This window comes from Hyaena hyaena, unplaced genomic scaffold, assembly GCF_003009895.1.
Source record: "Hyaena hyaena isolate Hyena2069 unplaced genomic scaffold, ASM300989v1 scaffold_237, whole genome shotgun sequence".
NCBI lineage: Eukaryota > Metazoa > Chordata > Mammalia > Carnivora > Hyaenidae > Hyaena > Hyaena hyaena.
The window spans coordinates 1,545,382-1,563,295 of record NW_024080874.1 but is presented as its reverse complement, the minus strand read 5'-3'; the positions used below and the strand labels follow the sequence as shown (position 1 = coordinate 1,563,295).

General features: G+C 48.2%; 1 protein-coding gene across 1 annotated transcript in view; it reads right to left on the bottom strand.

Annotated features, from left to right (window-relative positions):
• Positions 1-17,914, bottom strand: part of GNL2 (G protein nucleolar 2) — a 22,788-nt gene extending 4,874 nt beyond the window's left edge. Inside the window, exons 1-12 of the mRNA XM_039244456.1 lie at positions 17,741-17,914; positions 16,018-16,102; positions 14,981-15,075; positions 13,575-13,714; positions 10,825-11,009; positions 8,255-8,321; positions 7,236-7,394; positions 6,381-6,494; positions 2,652-2,780; positions 1,808-1,912; positions 873-1,031; positions 568-684 (exon numbers count right to left, since the gene is read on the bottom strand). Of these exons, the coding sequence (XP_039100387.1) occupies positions 568-684; positions 873-1,031; positions 1,808-1,912; positions 2,652-2,780; positions 6,381-6,494; positions 7,236-7,394; positions 8,255-8,321; positions 10,825-11,009; positions 13,575-13,714; positions 14,981-15,075; positions 16,018-16,102; positions 17,741-17,804 (1,419 nt within the window). The 5' untranslated portion in view covers positions 17,805-17,914. The remainder of the gene's footprint in view (positions 1-567; positions 685-872; positions 1,032-1,807; positions 1,913-2,651; positions 2,781-6,380; positions 6,495-7,235; positions 7,395-8,254; positions 8,322-10,824; positions 11,010-13,574; positions 13,715-14,980; positions 15,076-16,017; positions 16,103-17,740) is intronic.

The following is a 17,914-nucleotide window of genomic DNA, read 5'->3' as shown; positions in this document are numbered from 1 at the left end:
TGAGAGATGGAAAAGCAAAGGGCCACAGATGGAGCCTCGTGGTGGTCCACAACCAGGGAAGGGAGATCAACAGAAAGGAAGCATCTCAATTCAGCCCAGAGGCCCCAAATCTAAGACTTCTCTCCCGGACTATAAGCTGTACCACTCTCCTTCCTCCTCCCCCCTCCCCCCCAATTACGAGGTTCTCGGGGGCAAAGAAGTTATTTCTTCCTGTATTCCCAGCGCCTGGCATACCATCGGGCCTGACAAATGTGAAGTCAGTCTTGGAAATGCCCCTGTTCCTCGAGCATTAGGAAAGACACGGTACCAGAAAAGCGCTTACAGTTACAGCCCTCTTGGTTCGAGGCCCCAAAGACTGGTATTTAACCTATCACACATCTACTTCCTGGTCTCCAAATGCCTCTCCCCAATCCCCCCAACAAGGTCACAGCAACGGCTCTATGGAATGGGAGACACTGGCGCGGAAAAACTGCACAGGAAGAAGGTGGTCCGCAAAGGGAGGCAATCAAGGCACCAGGCCGAGGTCAGCAACCGTGACTTCCAAAGGCGGGTCCAGGCTGTTCTTACCTGGGAGGCTTCAGGAGATGGCTCTGCGTTGGGTGGCTTGACGAAGAAAGGGATCCGGCCCCTCTGCCAGTCGTTGAGAACCATCTTACCCACAGTCTGCAGGTCTGGCTCTCCACCCTGAAATGTCACAGGAAGACTCCCTGTTAAATCCAAAGAGCCACACCATCTGCTGGCGTGGGCACGCTACAGGCACCCCAGGTGTTTGTCACCACCCGCTGCCAAGTTTCGGACTGCTCAACGCCCCCCTCCCCCCAGACATGTGTGCCACGTGCCCCGGTCTCCATTCTCACAAAACCCTCACTCACCTTCAGTAATTTTCCGGTCCGCAAAGCTAGCTTCTCAAGAAAGTCCTCAGCATTCTCCCACGAATCAATCTTGTACGTCTTGCAGATATATTCTGGCTTGGCCCGTTCAAGCACAGCACCAATGTGGTCTTCGGGAGTCTTAATCTTTTCAACTTGAACCTAGATGGTCAGAGGAGATTTCTGGCTTACGAGCTTTACATGGAAGTGGCGAAGTTCCCATCTGCAACAGAATCTGAAAATAGATTTCAACACCACGGCACAAGGAGAGCCTGGCAGGGGCCGGTCTCCAAGGTGGCCAGACGTGGTCAGGGGAGAGGAACACCACCACACACCGCCCAGCCGGGGAGCCCAGCGTTCAGCTGTAATCCCAGCTCACCACAAACTAACTGTGTGGTTCCGCAAGCAGTTCAAAGTTAGACCGTTTCATGGGACTCGCTCACAGAAATGGTTAAAAGCCCGCCAATCCCAGGACACGCAGAGAATTCGATAGTTTAAGAAAAGAGGGGAGGAATGCGCACGGGATGTATAGCCAGCAGCCCTGGTTAAGGTCAAGTGGAACCATTTAAAGTTTTTGGTCATATTCAGAAACAAGTGAGGAAATGCCTGAGTTCCAAAATGACTCAACCCATAAACCCTCGAAGATGAATTATCACTAAACATAAACAGGCCCCGCTTCCCTTTGGATCCTGTGTGTAAACTACAAACTCTTTTGTGGGATGACATTGACCAGATACGCCCACGGCTCTGCTGACGCCTCAAAGGGGCTTCAGTGGAACGGAGAGGCCGCCTTGCAGAGCATCGTGCTCCTCGGGTCTGGTCAGACAGCCTGACCCCAAACCGCCTTCCAGATGAGAGGAACACAACAGTATCCAGCGTTCCCCACAGAATGCTTCCCCCAAGGCAAACCAAGAGCCCGTCAGGACCAAAATTCTCACCACTCCCTTTAGCACGATGTCTGTCTCTGAGTCTTCGGAGGGGTACACCACCCCTGGACAGTCGATGAGGAATATCCGACGCATCAAGGTGATGTACTGCCAGACCTGAGGTTGGTAAAAAGCCAGAGCCTTCCGTGAGTCAAAAGTTAAGGGTATGATTTCCCAAACCTCTAATGCTCACCAGGCTAGAAAGGGGCGGGGCCAGGGCTCAAAGAGAAGCCACCTGCTGAGTAATGAAGGAAAGTGTCTCCTCTGCATGTGCCGTGCACGAGGTACTGCCACGGAGGGCAAACCACACCTTCCACCAGCCCAGAGTCTAAAATTAAGGCAGAGGCAGGACCCCGCGTGGTCACGCGCTGGAATAACCCAGTAAACCTCCCCTGGCTTTTCAGGCACTCTTGGAAGCCTAGTACTGTCCGGCCTCTCCTCCCTGCAGTGGAACCCTGCCGCCCCCCACACACTCAGCATTTCAGGGTGTGTCCCTCAACTGCCAGAATCTACCATAGCTCAGTTTTCTCTCATGACGCTTGCACCAAATATTCTTGGGTTAGTTCGGTTTACCGAAGAAAAAGGCTGGAGTGACCATTTGAGAGAGACTTAAACGTGAACGGCACCTCCCAGGTCGTGGCAAAGGCACACAGCGCCACACGAACCACAGACTACTCTCAGTCTCACCAATCGGGAAGACACAACTCTGGGAACATTCCAAACTATCACACGGAGACCGAACCCCCGGTGGTGGCCTTCATTCAAGAGGAGTCGACAGGAATCTCCATGCTCTAAACCGTCACCCTCCAGGGAAGTAAAATATGGAGAAGTAAAGAAGGTGCTGAGCCAGACGTACCTTCGTTTCGCCTGCAATGGGGGCCACACTGCAGACTTTCTTGGAGCGCAGCGTGTTTATCACAGAGCTCTTGCCGACATTTGGGTAGCCAATGAACCCGACGCTGATCTGCTTCTTGTCAGTGTGCAACTGTTCAAAAAGAGCACACACACACACACACAGAGTCATGAACGTCCCTTAAGAAAAACAGGTGGTGTTACTTTGCTGATATGAAGAATATAAAGCAAAAGGGATACTAGAACTTGATCTAAAACCCAGACACACACCACCTACACCATCTGAGTGGGCTGCGCACATACACTTCTTAATCAATCAGACGTGACTCACTTCCTCAACTCGTCCACGTGCAACTGTTCTTGAATGTTTTAAGGTTAAAAGTATGTAGGTCAAGGAGCAAAGGAAGAAAGACCGTGTTAGTCATCAATTTAGAACATCATCCACGGATAAAACGTCTTAAGGGAAGACAACCTCGGCAGATGCACCAACTGGCAAGCCCATGACCCGTCCCTCCTTTCCTCCGCACATTCTGTATTTGCACTGGCAAAAACAAGTGGCAGAAGAAAAAGAAAATCAACCTCAGAAGTTAGACCGCTGGGTGAAAGTCTCAAGGAGACAGCTCAACAATGGCCTACGGCTAGTTAAGGACGGACTTCTAACTCAAGATGGCGGACCCAACGTCCACGCTGGCCCCGCTCCCACCACAAGGATGACAGCAGTGGGGAGGAACACGGAGGAACCCACAGACCCAGGCATATAAAACCAAAGAATGAGCTGGAGATGAGGTGATAAAAATGAACCTATAATGTTAACAAATCACTAGCAGCTGAGAAGTAGTACCTAACTTGGCTGGCTCACTACAAAGATGAGAGTTAAGTGACAAAGTTAGACGAAATAAAAACCCAACAAAAATATTGCCAAAGAGTCACAAACACCTGCAGGAACGGGCAGGACAGCTACCACCGAGGGGGTCCAAAGTCGAGACTAGCGAAGTCTGCAGAGCAGTGACCCCACTGCACCCGGCCTCCCCCAGCACGGGCCCCGAGGTTCTCTGCCCCAGCACCTTACCAGAGACTTTCTAGAAACCCTGCATCTCTGAAAATATTGCATTCTTAGACCTAAATGGGAACTTAGATTTGTGGATAATAGTAGCTGAAGGCAAGTGTTCCCAGGGTGATTAGATGCAAGTCTAATATATGTGTGTGTATATATAGATGTATATATATATTTTTAACATTTATGTATGTATATTTTAACGTTTACGTACGTGTATTTTTTTAACGTTTATTTCTGGGAGAGAGCGTGAGCAAGGGAGGGGCAGAGAGAGAGGGGAACAGAGGCTCTGAAGCAGGCTCTGTGCTGACAGCAGAAAGCCGGACACGGGGCTCAAATCCACAAACTGAAAGACCACGAATTGAGCTGAAATTGACACTCAACTGAGTCACCAAAGCATACCCTGAAAGTCTAAATACTGACTTTCAGGCCCCTACTCCCACTGAGTTCCCAGACCCCTGCAGCCAAGCTTACATATATCCCCGAGCTGGATCCTGGAAGACTCCTTTATGGGGAAACTTACACTGACATCTAGGGAGCCCTCCAACAAAATATCGGGTTTCTACCTAGTCATCTGACAGGGAAGTCTATCATTCAATAGGTCCACCCCCTACATAAAACTTCTATTGGCTTTTTATTTTAATTTATTTTGAGAGAGAGAGAGAGGGAGAAGAAGGGAGGGAGGAAGGGAGAAAAAGAGCATAAGCAGGGGAGGGGCAGAGGGAAAGGGAGAGAATCCCAAGCAGGCTCCGCACTGTCCGCAGAGTCTGACACAAGGCTAGACTGCACGAACTGTGAGATCGTGACTTGACCTGAGATCAAGTCAGACACGGACTGAACGCACCACCCAGGAGCCCCTATGAGACTCTTTTTCAGTGGTTCACCCTTAAATAGGAAGAGAATAACCAGACATTTGAAGCGTGACTCTAGTACCAAAGACAGAAAAGCACAAACTGGAAGGAAACAGAGTTAATATAGGGAGAGAACAACACTTCAAAATACCATCATCGTTACCATTCTCAGAAACGGAAAATAGTTCATCTGTGAAACGAGAATGTGGCAGAGCGAGTCTTAAAAGTGAGAGGCATAAGAAATTTTGTGATAGACCAGCTAGATAAGAAACTCAAAGAAACTTCCCATAAAATAGAGCAAAACACCACAAAGGCACTGAAATAAAGAAAATTGAAGAATTAAACCGAGAGAGAAAACCAAATTCCTGAACCAAGGAAGAGCTGATGGGGTAGAGGGCAGGGGAGTTTCCGAAAAATCATCCTGGACGACACCAGGCAGTCCCATCTAACGCCCACCTCACTGAGCAGTAAAACCCCCCTTAAAGCGCATCCCTGTGAAATTTTAAAACAAGAGATTTTTTTTAAAGAGCTCCCAGCCACAAAGGATCAGGAGTCAGAATGGTCCCAATGCTCAATAGCACAACAGAAGCCACCAGAAAACGTTCTGAGGAGAAACAGTGTGAGGACAGAATAAAGGTATTTCCGAAACACAACATCTTCAAAAAAGGTTCCTTCTAAGCACTCCTTTGCAGGAAGCTTTTGGAAAGTATGTCCCGTTAAAAGGAAGGCGTAAACCACGAAAGAAGAAAAACCGAGGAAGAGCCCATGTCGGGTCCCTTGATCCCAATGCCCAGGGTGGCAGTGAGGGGAAGCCCAGGAAGAAGCCTCCGCAGCCGGTCCAACGGGAAGGCAGGGGCCGAATGCACTCCCAAGTTCCCACTCTACCGGAGGCTCTGGTGACACGTTAGTGACGTGAACAAGGACGCAGAGCTAACGGACACCCGAGAAGACAGAAGGTTCCACGAGAGGAATTACATTCGCAGCGCTAGAGGATCGGTGGCGACTACATTTTACAGTCATGAACGCGTAAACACCGCAGGAAAGAACAATCCGGCAGACGACGCGGAGCGACGCCGGGGGACGGAGGGAGCTGAGTATGTGTGCGGAAAAAGCAGCCAGAAGAAACTCAGTCCTCATCCTCCACGACAGAGACTTAACATGTAAGTATCTAGAACTGCAGGTGGCGGGGGGGGGGAGGAGATGCGAAACAGAATCATGATAAGCACATGTTAAAAACACGGAAGGAAACACACGAGGGAACGAACAGCCACGAGCTGGAGACGCCTGCCCCCGGGAAGTGGGACAGAGCACACGTGTGCTTTGCTGGGAGCCATGACAGAACGACCGAAACATACAAACGCCAAACTGCAGGGACAGCACGGGAAGCTATGAGAACACCCGCTGGGGTGAGCCAGCCACAGGGCTTCCCGGAGGAAGGGTCGTGGGAGCAGGGATGGGCAGGACGTCCCGCAGGCAGCGGGCACAAAGGGCACGGGCCTGAGGGCGGGACAGGCACGGCAGGCCCCGCAAACCCGGGATGGGTCCGTCCTCAAGGAGAAGACAGACCATCCGGTGCCAGGGATGCAGCAGAAAGGGAGGCAATGCCGGTCAAAGGCAGGGGCCGTGGCGGAGCCAGAAAATATTTTCCAAAATCCCTTATGGCCCCGAGGCCCTAGGAATTTTTACGCGTCTGGAGCACACAGTGCTCACGAGCGTGACGGGGGAGGTGAGGTGGGCACCCTCTGCCACCCGATGCCAGGACAAGCCCCTGAGCAGCCCTGCAGCAGCACACACCCCCCCGGGAGAGAGACGGGGCGGGTCCCGGTACCTTTCCAAACTGCCGGAGAAGCTGAATGAATGCTCCTTTGCCGAAGGGGTTGGTGAGACTCGCGTGGAAGGCAAGTGTCGGGTAATCCTGGGACAGAACCGCGACCCAACGTTTCTGAAGCGGGGAGAGGAGATGCGGGTGAAGCGCAACCTGTTTCTTCACAACACTGGAGCCAGAGCTGGAGTAACAGACTGCATTCCAAATACACAGCTGTCCTAGGAAACGGGAGCTCGGATTCTTTAAAGTGTTGTGTGTGTGTGTGCTTTTAAAAACGTTTATATTAGCGAGCAGGGGAGGGGCTGCAAGAGAAGGAGACACAGAATCCAAAGCAGGTTCCAGGCTCCGAGCCGTCAGCACAGAGCCCAACGCAGGGCTCGAACTCACAGACCGTGAGAGCATGACCTGAATCAAGGTGGGAGGCTTAGGTGACTGAGCCATCCTGGTGCCCACAATGTTTTTTGTTTTGTTTTTGATGAAAGTTAACACTTTGTCTTATGAACACAGACAAAACAAGTACAAAAATGCCTACGTTGCGACCAAATGCAATTGATGTGACGTAATGTGGGACAGGCCAGTGGCTGTGGCAGCTGTCTCCATGCCAAGGGGCCACATCATCTGTCCGGGGGTCCTGCAGCTGTGCCCTCACCAACCATCGGGGGACACAAGGTCACTCTGCCCCCCATCAGCGAAACACGTTTTACTTTTGTTCGCAGTGAGAACACTTCCGTGGCCACTATGCAACAAGTGCAACACTTCACTGCCTCCAACCCATGGAAGCCACGCATTTACCGAGAACTCGGCCTACGCGGGCCGAGGAGCCTGGCAGTCCATCTGTGGATAAGCAGCTGTACTTACTGTTGCCCAGGTTGGAACGAGGTCACATTTGTTAAGAACAAAAATAAGGTGTTTCCAGGGTTTCTCCTTCTTCAGGTAAGTCTCAATATGAGGGGACCGGGTACCCATCGGATCTCTAGCATCAAGAACTTGAACTACAACATCTGAAGAATCTATCACCTGCAATGCGAAGGGGCAAACACGATGTGCTTTAGTGAAACGAGAAACGGGAGAGCAATGACATCTAAGGGAATCCAGGGAAAAGAAAGCAGTAGTGAGGACTTCCAAACAGGAGCAGCCAACCGCGATGCCCCGGGGTCAGGATTCAAAATCTTCTCCATCGCGTGAGTAAAAGAAACTTGTTGAATTTCAAGCAGGAAAACAGACCTGGGTGAACCCCATCTTACTTCGTGACTACTATTGATTACTGAACGGAATCACCTACTTCTTAGATTCTAAAAACTCCTGTGGCCACAGCTTTTGTGCATTTCACAGAAACCTAAAAACCTTAGTGTGCCTTCAGGGCACTGCTTTCCAGTTACGTTCCTGTTGGATCATGGGACTGGGCTTGAGAACCTGTCACCGAAGCTGATCGCTAGCCTGATCACTAGCCTGTGGACACAAACCACAGGCAGCTAAAGATGCCGGACCAGGACTCAGGATACAGAATCTTCCACTAAGCAGCTGAGTGAGCTGGGCGAGGAATTCAGACTTCCTAGACGTGTGTTCTCACCTATGAATGAGACGGCTGGACTACATAACTTACAAATCCGCATGCGGCTCCACCACGTATGATAAATCTAAGGCCATTGAACAGTAGCCGTTACTATTACACGAGTAACAAAAAGAATGCAGTTTCTGGAAGAATGGCAGTATGTACACAGGCACGTCTATCCCGTTTTTGGGAGGGAATGAGAATGGGATGGGCAGCGGAGTTTGTGCTTTATTTGACAGATATTCAATACATCAAGGTTAGCTTTCGAGTAGACGATCACGAAAGCCAAAGGAAGCGTTCAACGAGAAAGAACTAGAAGTCTTACCTTGTAGAGCTCACCCCATATTCTTTTGGACTGTCCCTTCTTATAGATCTCTTCTTGGGCTTCGTTTCTAAATAAGAAAACACAAAGTGAGCAACTGAAGCCCTACGAAAGGTAAAAGGGTGTTTAGGGAAAAGCTGACCATGTGCCTCGGGAAAAGGACACTAAAACTACTCGGAGATGGACCAAAAGCAAGTTTAATTTAAAGAGTGACTATCTCCAATCCAAATGCCCATCAACGGATGAAGGGATTCAAAAATGTGTTGTCAACATAACGGAATATTATTCAGCAACAAAAAACAACAAGGCACCAACACAGACTACAACATGAAGGACCCTGGAGACGTTCTGGTAACGAAGCAAGCCAGCCACGAAAGGACAGACACCATAGCCCTGCACTTAATATCAAGTACCTCTCACATGGGGAGTCAGACTCCTGAAAGACAGAGGGAGAATGACAGACACCAAGCATGGCGAAATTAGTGTTTAACAGGTGAAGACTTTCAGTTTGGGATGATGCAAAGGATTCCAGAAGCGGACCTGGAGCGGGATGGCTGAATCACAAAGTGAATGTACTTAATGCCACTGAATTGCAGGCTTAGGAATGACCAAAAAGATAGACTTTTTTGTCCAGTTTACCACAATAAAAAATTTAAAATAAAGAAATAACAAGTGCTGGCAAGGATGCAGATAAAAAGGAACGCTCGCGCACTGCTGGTGGGAATGCAAACTGGTGTAGCCACTGCGGAAAACGGTGTGGAGGTGGGAGTCTGGGTGGCTCAGGCGGTTAAGCATCTGACTCCTGATTTCGGCTCAGGTCATGATCTCACGGTTCATAAGGTCGAGCCCTGTTGTTGGTCTCCGCACCAAGAGTGCAGAGCCTGCTTGGGATCCTCTCTCTTTCCCCCTCTCTCTGCCCCTCCCACAAGTGTGCTCTCTTCTCTCTCAAAACAAATAAACTAAAAAACAAAAAACAGTATGGAGTTTCCTCAAAAAATGAAAAATGGAGCTACAGTATAATGCTAAACAAAGAAGTTGGTCAGAGAAAGACAAATACCATGTGATCTCACTCATATGTGGAATTTAGAAACAAAACAAATGAACAAAGAAAAAAGAAAAAGAAACAAACCAAGAAAACAGACTCTTAACTAAAGAGAACTGATGGTTACCCAAAGGGGGGATGAGAGAAATAGGTGAAGGGGATTCAAGAGTACACTTATCAGGATAAATAAATTTAAAATTTCTTTAAACTTATGGGCCATCCGGGGTGGCTCAGTCTGTTGAGTGTCTGATTTCAGCTCTGGTCATGACCTCACCACTCAGGAGTTCGAGCCCCACATCACACTCTGTGCTGAGAGCTCAGAGCCTGGAGCCTGCTTCGGATTCTGTGTCTCCCTCTCTCTCTGCCCTTGCCCTGCTCATGCTCTCTCTCTCAGAAGTAAATAAACATTTAAAAAAAAAAAAAGGCAAGTTAAAATACACTCTTAAGGGGGCACCCGGGTGGCTCAGTCAGTTAAGCGTCCAACTTCAGCTCAGGTCATAATCTCACAGGCCATGAGTTCGAGCCCCACATTGGGCTCTGTGCTGACAGCTTTGAGCCTGGAACCTGCTTTGGATCTGTGTCTCCTCCTCTTGCTGCCCCTCCTCCGCTCACGCTGTCTCTCTCCCAAAAATAAATATTAAAAAGGTTTTAGAAAATACTACTCTTAAGGTATTACGTTCACAAATGAAAACTGAGTATAAAAAAGGTCTAGAATAATAGATCCAACAGTGACTGATTCTTGACACTCTTTGGGTATGAACCCTATGAGAATATGATATGACAAATGGCATCAATCTTTTTCCTTCTTCTCCCCAAAGAAAATGTAAAAATGACAAAACACCGCCACCTCTGTGCATGTACATACATCTTCCAAACTCTCTTCAGAGGGTCACAGGAAATCCAAAGGCCACCCACGAACCCTCGGTGTTCTAGTGTCCCTCTCTAAGGAAGCCCCAACAGTCACAATTTTAACAGTTTAAAAACATGGTCCGTGGGACTGAGTTCTTAGTTTCTTTTTTGTTGCATTTCTAATTTAACATTCTAAATTATATATTCTAGATTGTCTATGACAGAATCTACTGCTATGAAGAAAAAACAGTCATGAAAACAGAGACCCAGAGAAAACAAGCCACCTCAAAAATTATTTTCAGCCTGGCGCCAATGTGACGAATTTTTCTAGTGTAAGGGAAGAAGGTCATTCCCTAGCTAGGAGGTAAGGACCAAGCTTCATGCAGGTAAAATTAAAAATTAAGGCATAAAAAGGTTTTGTTGCAGGGGTCCCTGGGTGGCTCGGTCCGTTGAGCGTCCGACTCTTGATTTGGGCTCAGGTCAGGATCTCACGGCTTGTGAGCTGGAGCCCCGTGTCCCTGTATCCGCCTCTGTGTTGGCAGTGCGGAGCCCGCCTGGGATTCTCTCCCTCCCCAGCTTGCATCTTCTGTCTCAAAATAAATAAACAAACTTAAAAAATAAATAAATAAAGTTTCGTTGCGGAAGAGTAAACGACGAGAGAAGAGGAGCCCCCAAACTGTACCTCACACCAGGGTCCTCAGTGACCAGGTCACGATCCTTGCCCTGGTCGTAGCCTTCGGTGGACATTTCCGCGTTTTCTAGGAGAGACTGCATGTCACTCGCAAATAAGTTTGGTCGCTTCCTCTGTGACTTGGGGCCGAATGTAGTCTCAAAGCTTTCAGTATCAAGAATGTGCACCTTGGAGTTCTAGAGGGAAAACAAGAGTTACGCACGAAGCTAAGGAAAGCACCAAGCAAAAACAGAAAGTTAAACACCCACCCAGGAAAGGCTTTCTCTGCTTTTAGGTTTTCAAAGCTCGACCCGTACCCAAACCTGCAACACGGATGCAGCCTGGCTGCAAATGTTACATGCTTCAATAGCTCCCCGGTCCACAAGGCCTACGAGCCCCCTTGGAGAAATACAAAAGTAATACAAAGAGTCAACGCAAATCCGAAGAGCTGTGTAAGACCTGCCAAAAACTCTGCTTTATTTCACTAACCATAAACTTCAGTCAAATGTACTTGCGGCCACAATGATGAAAATTAACTTATCTTTTCTGACTTTTTTTTCCCTGAGCTTTCAAACAAGTGCATCAAATTCGCCAAACTCACAGATTTTGTCAAGGACAATCATACTCAAATTTGTGTGTTTTTTTTAAACCAACTGTAAATGCCAACTTTTTCTTGGAAGTTCACTTCTTTCATGGCTAAAAGGAATTGCTTGTTTTGTAAGATGCATTTTCGTCTCAGATAACATTCTTCCTAATTTAGGTAACGTTTTTATTAAATGCACATGGAAAAGTCTTCAGATGAAAAACATCTAGCACAAGTCCAAAGTAATAGCTGAGATGTGATAAAAGGAACCTGATACTAACTAGAACTTGATGTGCCTGTAAAGGAGTTACGGGCATAGGAATTTTTGAAGCAGGATAAAAGTCGAAGTTTGAGTTAGGATCTAACACATAACAGAATGTTTACAGCCGGCAGAGAATACCCTCAAAAAAAAAATCACCCTCTGCCCCTCAGTGTAAAGCTCCTCTGTGAGCACGAGCCACTAAATGTGGATGATAGAATGGCCCCTATGGCTTTTCACCTTGAGCCCCCCCCCCCCCCAATTCCTAGAGATCCTTAAGCTACTGTCATTTTTTCAGATTCTCTAAGCCATCTTAGTTGAGTTTAACTCGCTACACAACAACAGGGTAACACCCCCCCCCCCCAACGAAAGGGTCAAGTTCTATATGAGAATGAGGTACTGACGTCAGTGGGAAAACTGTGACCCAAGTTATTCTCTGAAGTCTCGTAAGTAAACTATCAAGTGCAATACATACAGGGATGTGTGCACATAAGCCCCAACAACAGAGCACCCTGCAGTTACAGCAGTATTTAACAAAGTACAAAAATAAGTTACGGTATTTTGGTTGTATTGCTACAGAATTACAGTAATTATAAAGCACTCCTGGCTGACAGTGTCAAAGTGAAAGCGTATCTGATTGGACTCCACTGTGCGGGGGTCTAGAATGAAACTTTATAAGGAGCAGCAGATCCCACCCCAAAATAAAACGGGGAAGGGGTTTCAAGGCCAAAGCAGTAAAGCCATCCCTTACTCCAGCCCTCTCTGCATCAAAATACCCGCTGGCCGACCGCCGCGTCCAGCCTTCACTCTACGGATCGGATAGTCGGCGCCGAGTGGAGAAGCTGAACGACGGCAATGGGCAACAAAGCAATAAATCCATAATAAACCCTCTCTGTTCTTCTCATAAACAAGATTCAATAGCCTGTTAAGAGATGGCTTTAGGGAGAACAGACAACGAGAACAAGGGAAATGAGCAACTTGTCTGTGGTTCGTGAATTACACTCATGTGTTTCCCTGAAAGAAAACAGTCATTCCACTAATAGGCGCCATTCTTCTAGTCTGTCATAAAACAAAGCATAATTGACAAAACCTGAGGCAATAACCAGGCCTTGGTTTTTATTTTGTTCTGCGGAGTAAACAATTCGCTTTGAACTGTTTAATCCACGCATGCATGTCAATGTTTCCTTCCCCTCCTTACATTGGAACTCAGGCTTATATACTGGCTACGCTTCTGAGAATTAACGTCCAATGCAAGTAAAGCATGCACACGTGAGGCCATTTCTTGGGTTGTGTGCCACTCGTTCCACTCAGGCCTGATTCAGTCCTTACTGTCCTTTACCCACAGGGATTAAGAACCCATCTGCCCAGCACCCCTTCCTTCGCTACAAAGAATTCCAAGGGTCTCACAGGAGCCCAAAGCACATAGCACCAAAGGCCTCCCTCCTACCAACCCAACCCTAACTCTACGTTTCCCGAAGTCTGATGGAAGTACCGCTTAAACCAGTTTGCGCACCAACAAAAAACGAAACAAAAAAACAAAAAATACACAACAAGAAAAACGACAGCTAGTATTAGCACTAGCCACGATCTATTCAGCTCTGATCAGGCAGTGGACCATGACCTCACTATATGCCAAACGCTTCATCGGGCCACCCAAGGAAGTAGGTTTTCTTGACTTTACAGCTGGGGAAGTGAAAGCCCATGGAGAAACATAACTAAGGCTCTAGGAAGGGGGAGGGCGATTCACACCAGGGAGGGGGAGGCCCCTGACATAGGTGAGAGGAGAACTCTCAGAAAGTTCGCCAGCGCTGCATGAAAGCCACTCTTCCCTCCGGCGAAACAGAAGATAGGCATGGCAGAGAGGGGTCGGTGGGGAGTGTGCCTCCGAAATCCCACTGCCGGGGCTATCCTGCAACTTACGTGAGGCTGGGTCCGGTCATGGAGGAGAGACATGGGTAACTTGCTCTGCTTCATGACAACTTTGTACGGATCCTTCAGAACCGTGCCCATTTCCTCTTGGAATTTTTGCAATGACGACTGCTTAATCACACGCGTGTTTCCTGTTTTACGGAAGAATGTTGCCACTTATAAAACAACTCCTTTCTGATGCCGCGCCCTTGTCCCCAGGGACACAGGGAGGAGTGAGACTCTGTCACCGCGGCTTGCCCAAACATCTGATACACCCATCCCGTGGAGCCATTTTCAAACTTAAAAGGGGGGATGGGGGGTGGGGGGGATAAAACAAAAAAACTGCCTCTCCTGCACTCATACACTGTGCACTAATTAATCCACCAACCAGACACACAAAGGGTTTCAAGAGTTTTCCAAGCCCGGCTTCCTGACTGGATGAAACTGAAAAATCAACATCACCGAATAGAACAGAGAGGTGACAAATGTCCTACACTCCCCGCGAGATCCACCGAAGAGACCTGGGGCGGATCACAGCCGGCACTCCCATGCGCCCATGGAATCCTGAAGCACAGGACCTGAGTCACAACGACCGCTTTCAGGGTTACGAGGGTTTGAAAGGACTGTTAAGTTCGCCAATAAATCCAGGCAAGGGAACAAAGTAAAACCATACAACACTAGCTGGAGGACCCCCTGTAAGTGAAGGAGTTGGCAACATACGTTCAACGAAATGGCCGGTGCAGCATCAACACAGAACTCACGAGGGTGAGGGCTGCGGGGCGGCCGGCAGTGCGGATGCCCTGCTCGCTGGCCACTGCGCCGCCCGCGTACCACCCCCCCCAGTCCCCACAGCAGTCCGAGGAGACGGGGACGGCTCTTATCCTCATTCTAGAGCAGAGGAAATCAACAAGCGGGAGGGCTCTTGGGTCTGCAGGTGCTGGTCACTAAGGACGGCCTTATCCATTTAAGAGGGGTCACTGCCAATGAACAATGGGCTCTTTACACAAAGAACTTATTTAGGGGCGCCTGGGTGGCTCGGCCGCTTAAGCCTCTGACTTCGGCTCGGGTCATAATCTCATGGTTCATGGGTTTGAGCCCCACAGTGGGCTCTGTGGTATCAGTGCGGAGCCTGCTTGGGATTCTCTCTCACTACCCCTCCTCCCCCACACTGGCACTTTCTCTCTCTCTCTCTCTCAAAAAAAAAAAAAAAAGGAGCCTGCTTATGGCACCCCACCACCACTACTACTTTTCTTAGGGCTTTTCCCACTATAGGTACTTCTCACCCCTTTCTCCTATAACCCTGGACAGTACTACCCACCCAAAAGCTTCTGCCTTTTAGACCCCTTTTAGGCTGACTTTTTTCCATAGAGAGCACACTCAGGAGAACAGAAGTGACAGAGGGCAGTGACAGGACTCACCAAACCATTTAATATTTGGCTCCACTCTTGCCACTGTACCAGAAGCCACGGTTGACTGATACTGCAGAGGCTTAATCACTTTGCCACGACTGTTCCTAAATTGAGGAAATAACAGATTCTGGTTGATGACAGAAGAGAGGCAACAGCAAGGCTTGGTTTACAGAACACCCTTCCCATCAAAAGGACCTTTTTTTTTTTTCCTCTTTCTGGTTTTAGATGATCATGAAATACAGATTTCAGTAAACAAAAAGGACTGTTACATTTGAAACAGATTTGTCCAAAAGCCGTTTAAACCTCTTGCAACAGAGCACGTAATGATTTCTGCTGGATGAATAACAAATAATGCTGAAAAATCTGTTTACTGTTTGTTTTTTTAAAAAAAAAACCCACATACTTGAGTTTGGGGGTAATTCTCTGAAGGCCGGTCTACATGAATTTTAAGTAGATGGTGATTTATGCTGGAACTCAAAATTCTTAAAGCAAACAGCAGAGTAGGTGACTAAGGCAGATCAAGTTCATTGACGTTTATGTTTTAAACACATCTTTCAGAATGGATGAAGAGTCTAATTACCAAGCAAATTAAGACCAGCTAGCAAAATGCCACGGTCAGCAAGCCCCGGTGGTAGAGGCTGCCTCAGCAGAACTCACAGTTGTGAGAGTTTCCAAGTGCCACAATGTTGTGATCTAAAGTTTCACATTAAACAACAACTTTTCTGGCTGCTCTCACAACTACAGTCCTATAGGCCCTGTTAAGGAAAACCAGATTTCTAGCTTAGGGGTATTTACCTAGAGATTTCATGTGCCATTCGCTGTCCTACGGTCTTGTGACACAATCACTATTTCACCACCCACTAAGCATGTCTTTAACCAAAACTTTACAACTGATCATACCAACACCCATATAAGATGACATCTGAAAATATACTGCTCATATCTGGGGAAAGGGGGTGTGGGAACATCAAAGGTTATGAGGTTTCAGCTATAAGTCCGGGACATGAAGGGAGGGAGGGCAGGGAATGGTAGTGCGCAACACTTACCTGCGTTCCTTCTGCCTGTACATATTCAGGCGCCGGATGGTGGCCCGGTCCCTCATGTTTTGGCCTCCTGCTCCCTGTACTCGATCTAGGAAAGACGGAAGTAGAAGGCAAACTATTTGATAACCAGGTTTAAGTATGTTCGTTGCCTCAAACACCCCAACTAGCTCCAAGCAGGCAAGCTGCAGCCCCGCCTCACCGCAAAATGTCTACTCTCCCTACATCGTTCCGGCAAAATTACGATCATCGGAAGCTACACGGTATGGCAAAGCTGCCCTAATCTTTGATCCTCAATATGACTGTATTCGATAAGAGTTGATCATTCTAAGCATTAAGTGTGGCACTGTGCGATCCACATTACACGCATCATCTCACGTCATCCACATAATAACCCTATCAGGAGAGAGACACTGTCCTTATTCTGCAAGCTAAGAAACTGAGGCACAGGTGGCCAGACGCCTCGCCGAAGATCACACAGCTACCAAATGGCAGAGCCAGAATTTAAACAAAAGCACTAGATTGCCATGTGTGCTCTTACTGAGATACCTACCTCTGCTTAACAAATACGGAGTGCCTACTATATACCATGGAGATGACAATTTCGATACTTAGGTGTTCCTTGTGTACCAGTGTCTTAATTTCCTAATGTTTGATTTTAGTTTCATTGACAGCAAAATAGGCAGCAATTCTTGCCTTACATCTCAGAGAGAAACGGACAAATAAGCATGCTAATACTAGCCTACCTCTTCCTTTTGGGGATGTCTTCACATCACCTGCCTACTCCTGAAATGATGCGGGAGCAAACAGGCTGAAATCCCACCGCTGTTGGCTCTACTGCTCACCAACTGCGCCAACTGGGAGGAGCCACTTCCCCAATTTTGGCTCTGTCCCTTCACCTATAACATCGGAACCTCTAAGGGCCTTTTTGGTTCCGACATTCTGAGATTCTGGTGTACAGAAATTGCATACTTTACCAGCAATCCAGGGAAAGCATGCAATGTGAACGAAAGTCATCAAAAACTTTTAAAACATATTAAAAAGAAGGATTATTAACTAAACTCGCCCAAAGACTATCTTGTTCATCCTGCAAGTGAAAACTCAGCAAAACTCATCAACATCTCCAAAAACATCTTTATTGAAATGATCATTATCCCTCTATCTGCAGGGTTTCTGTGCGCTTTACCAGGTGGGATGACTCCAAAAGCCAAACGTGAAGCTTCTCATTTAAACGGTCAAAGTGAGAGTGGCAGGCAAGTGTGGTCAAGTGCAAAGCGCCAAATGGGTCGGCCTACACCACTTTTAACCTGACTATCCAATTAACTTCTAACTTCCAATCATACAAGTCTGAAGTACATTGGGGGAGAGGCTGATCCGCAAAGGAACACAAGAGGAGGTCAAGATTACTGCCCTTTCCAACTCAGGGCTTCCCAGTCTCTGCATCTCACAACTGGAGATGCCCCATGGCTGCCAGGCCCAAGTGTTCACTTTCCCCGTCTTCAGACCTGGTGCCTGGCACCTGGCCCTGAGAGGTGTGCAAGATGTCAGCCCTCCTCAGTGCCTGCGACTGAAAAAACCACGTTCTCCCTTCTTGCCCCCAAAAGCCACTCGGCTAGAGGCCACTCCAAGCTCTCTGCCGCCCAGAGATCTCCTCCCCCTCGATCTCCTCGGAGCCCTCCCCACCAAGCTTCCTCCAAGCTCCACCCTCCGCGAGCCCCGCCGCCTGTACCAGGGTTTGTGCTGGCCTTGGAGGGGTTGATGGTGCTCCGTCCTTTGTACTTGGGCTTCACCATTTTGCCGACGGGACGGGGACCGGAGGGCTAGGTCCGGTCTCCGTAGAGTAAACGAGATCCTAACTTCCCAGGTCCTGCCGAAACGACCCGCGGCCACCACGATGGACCAC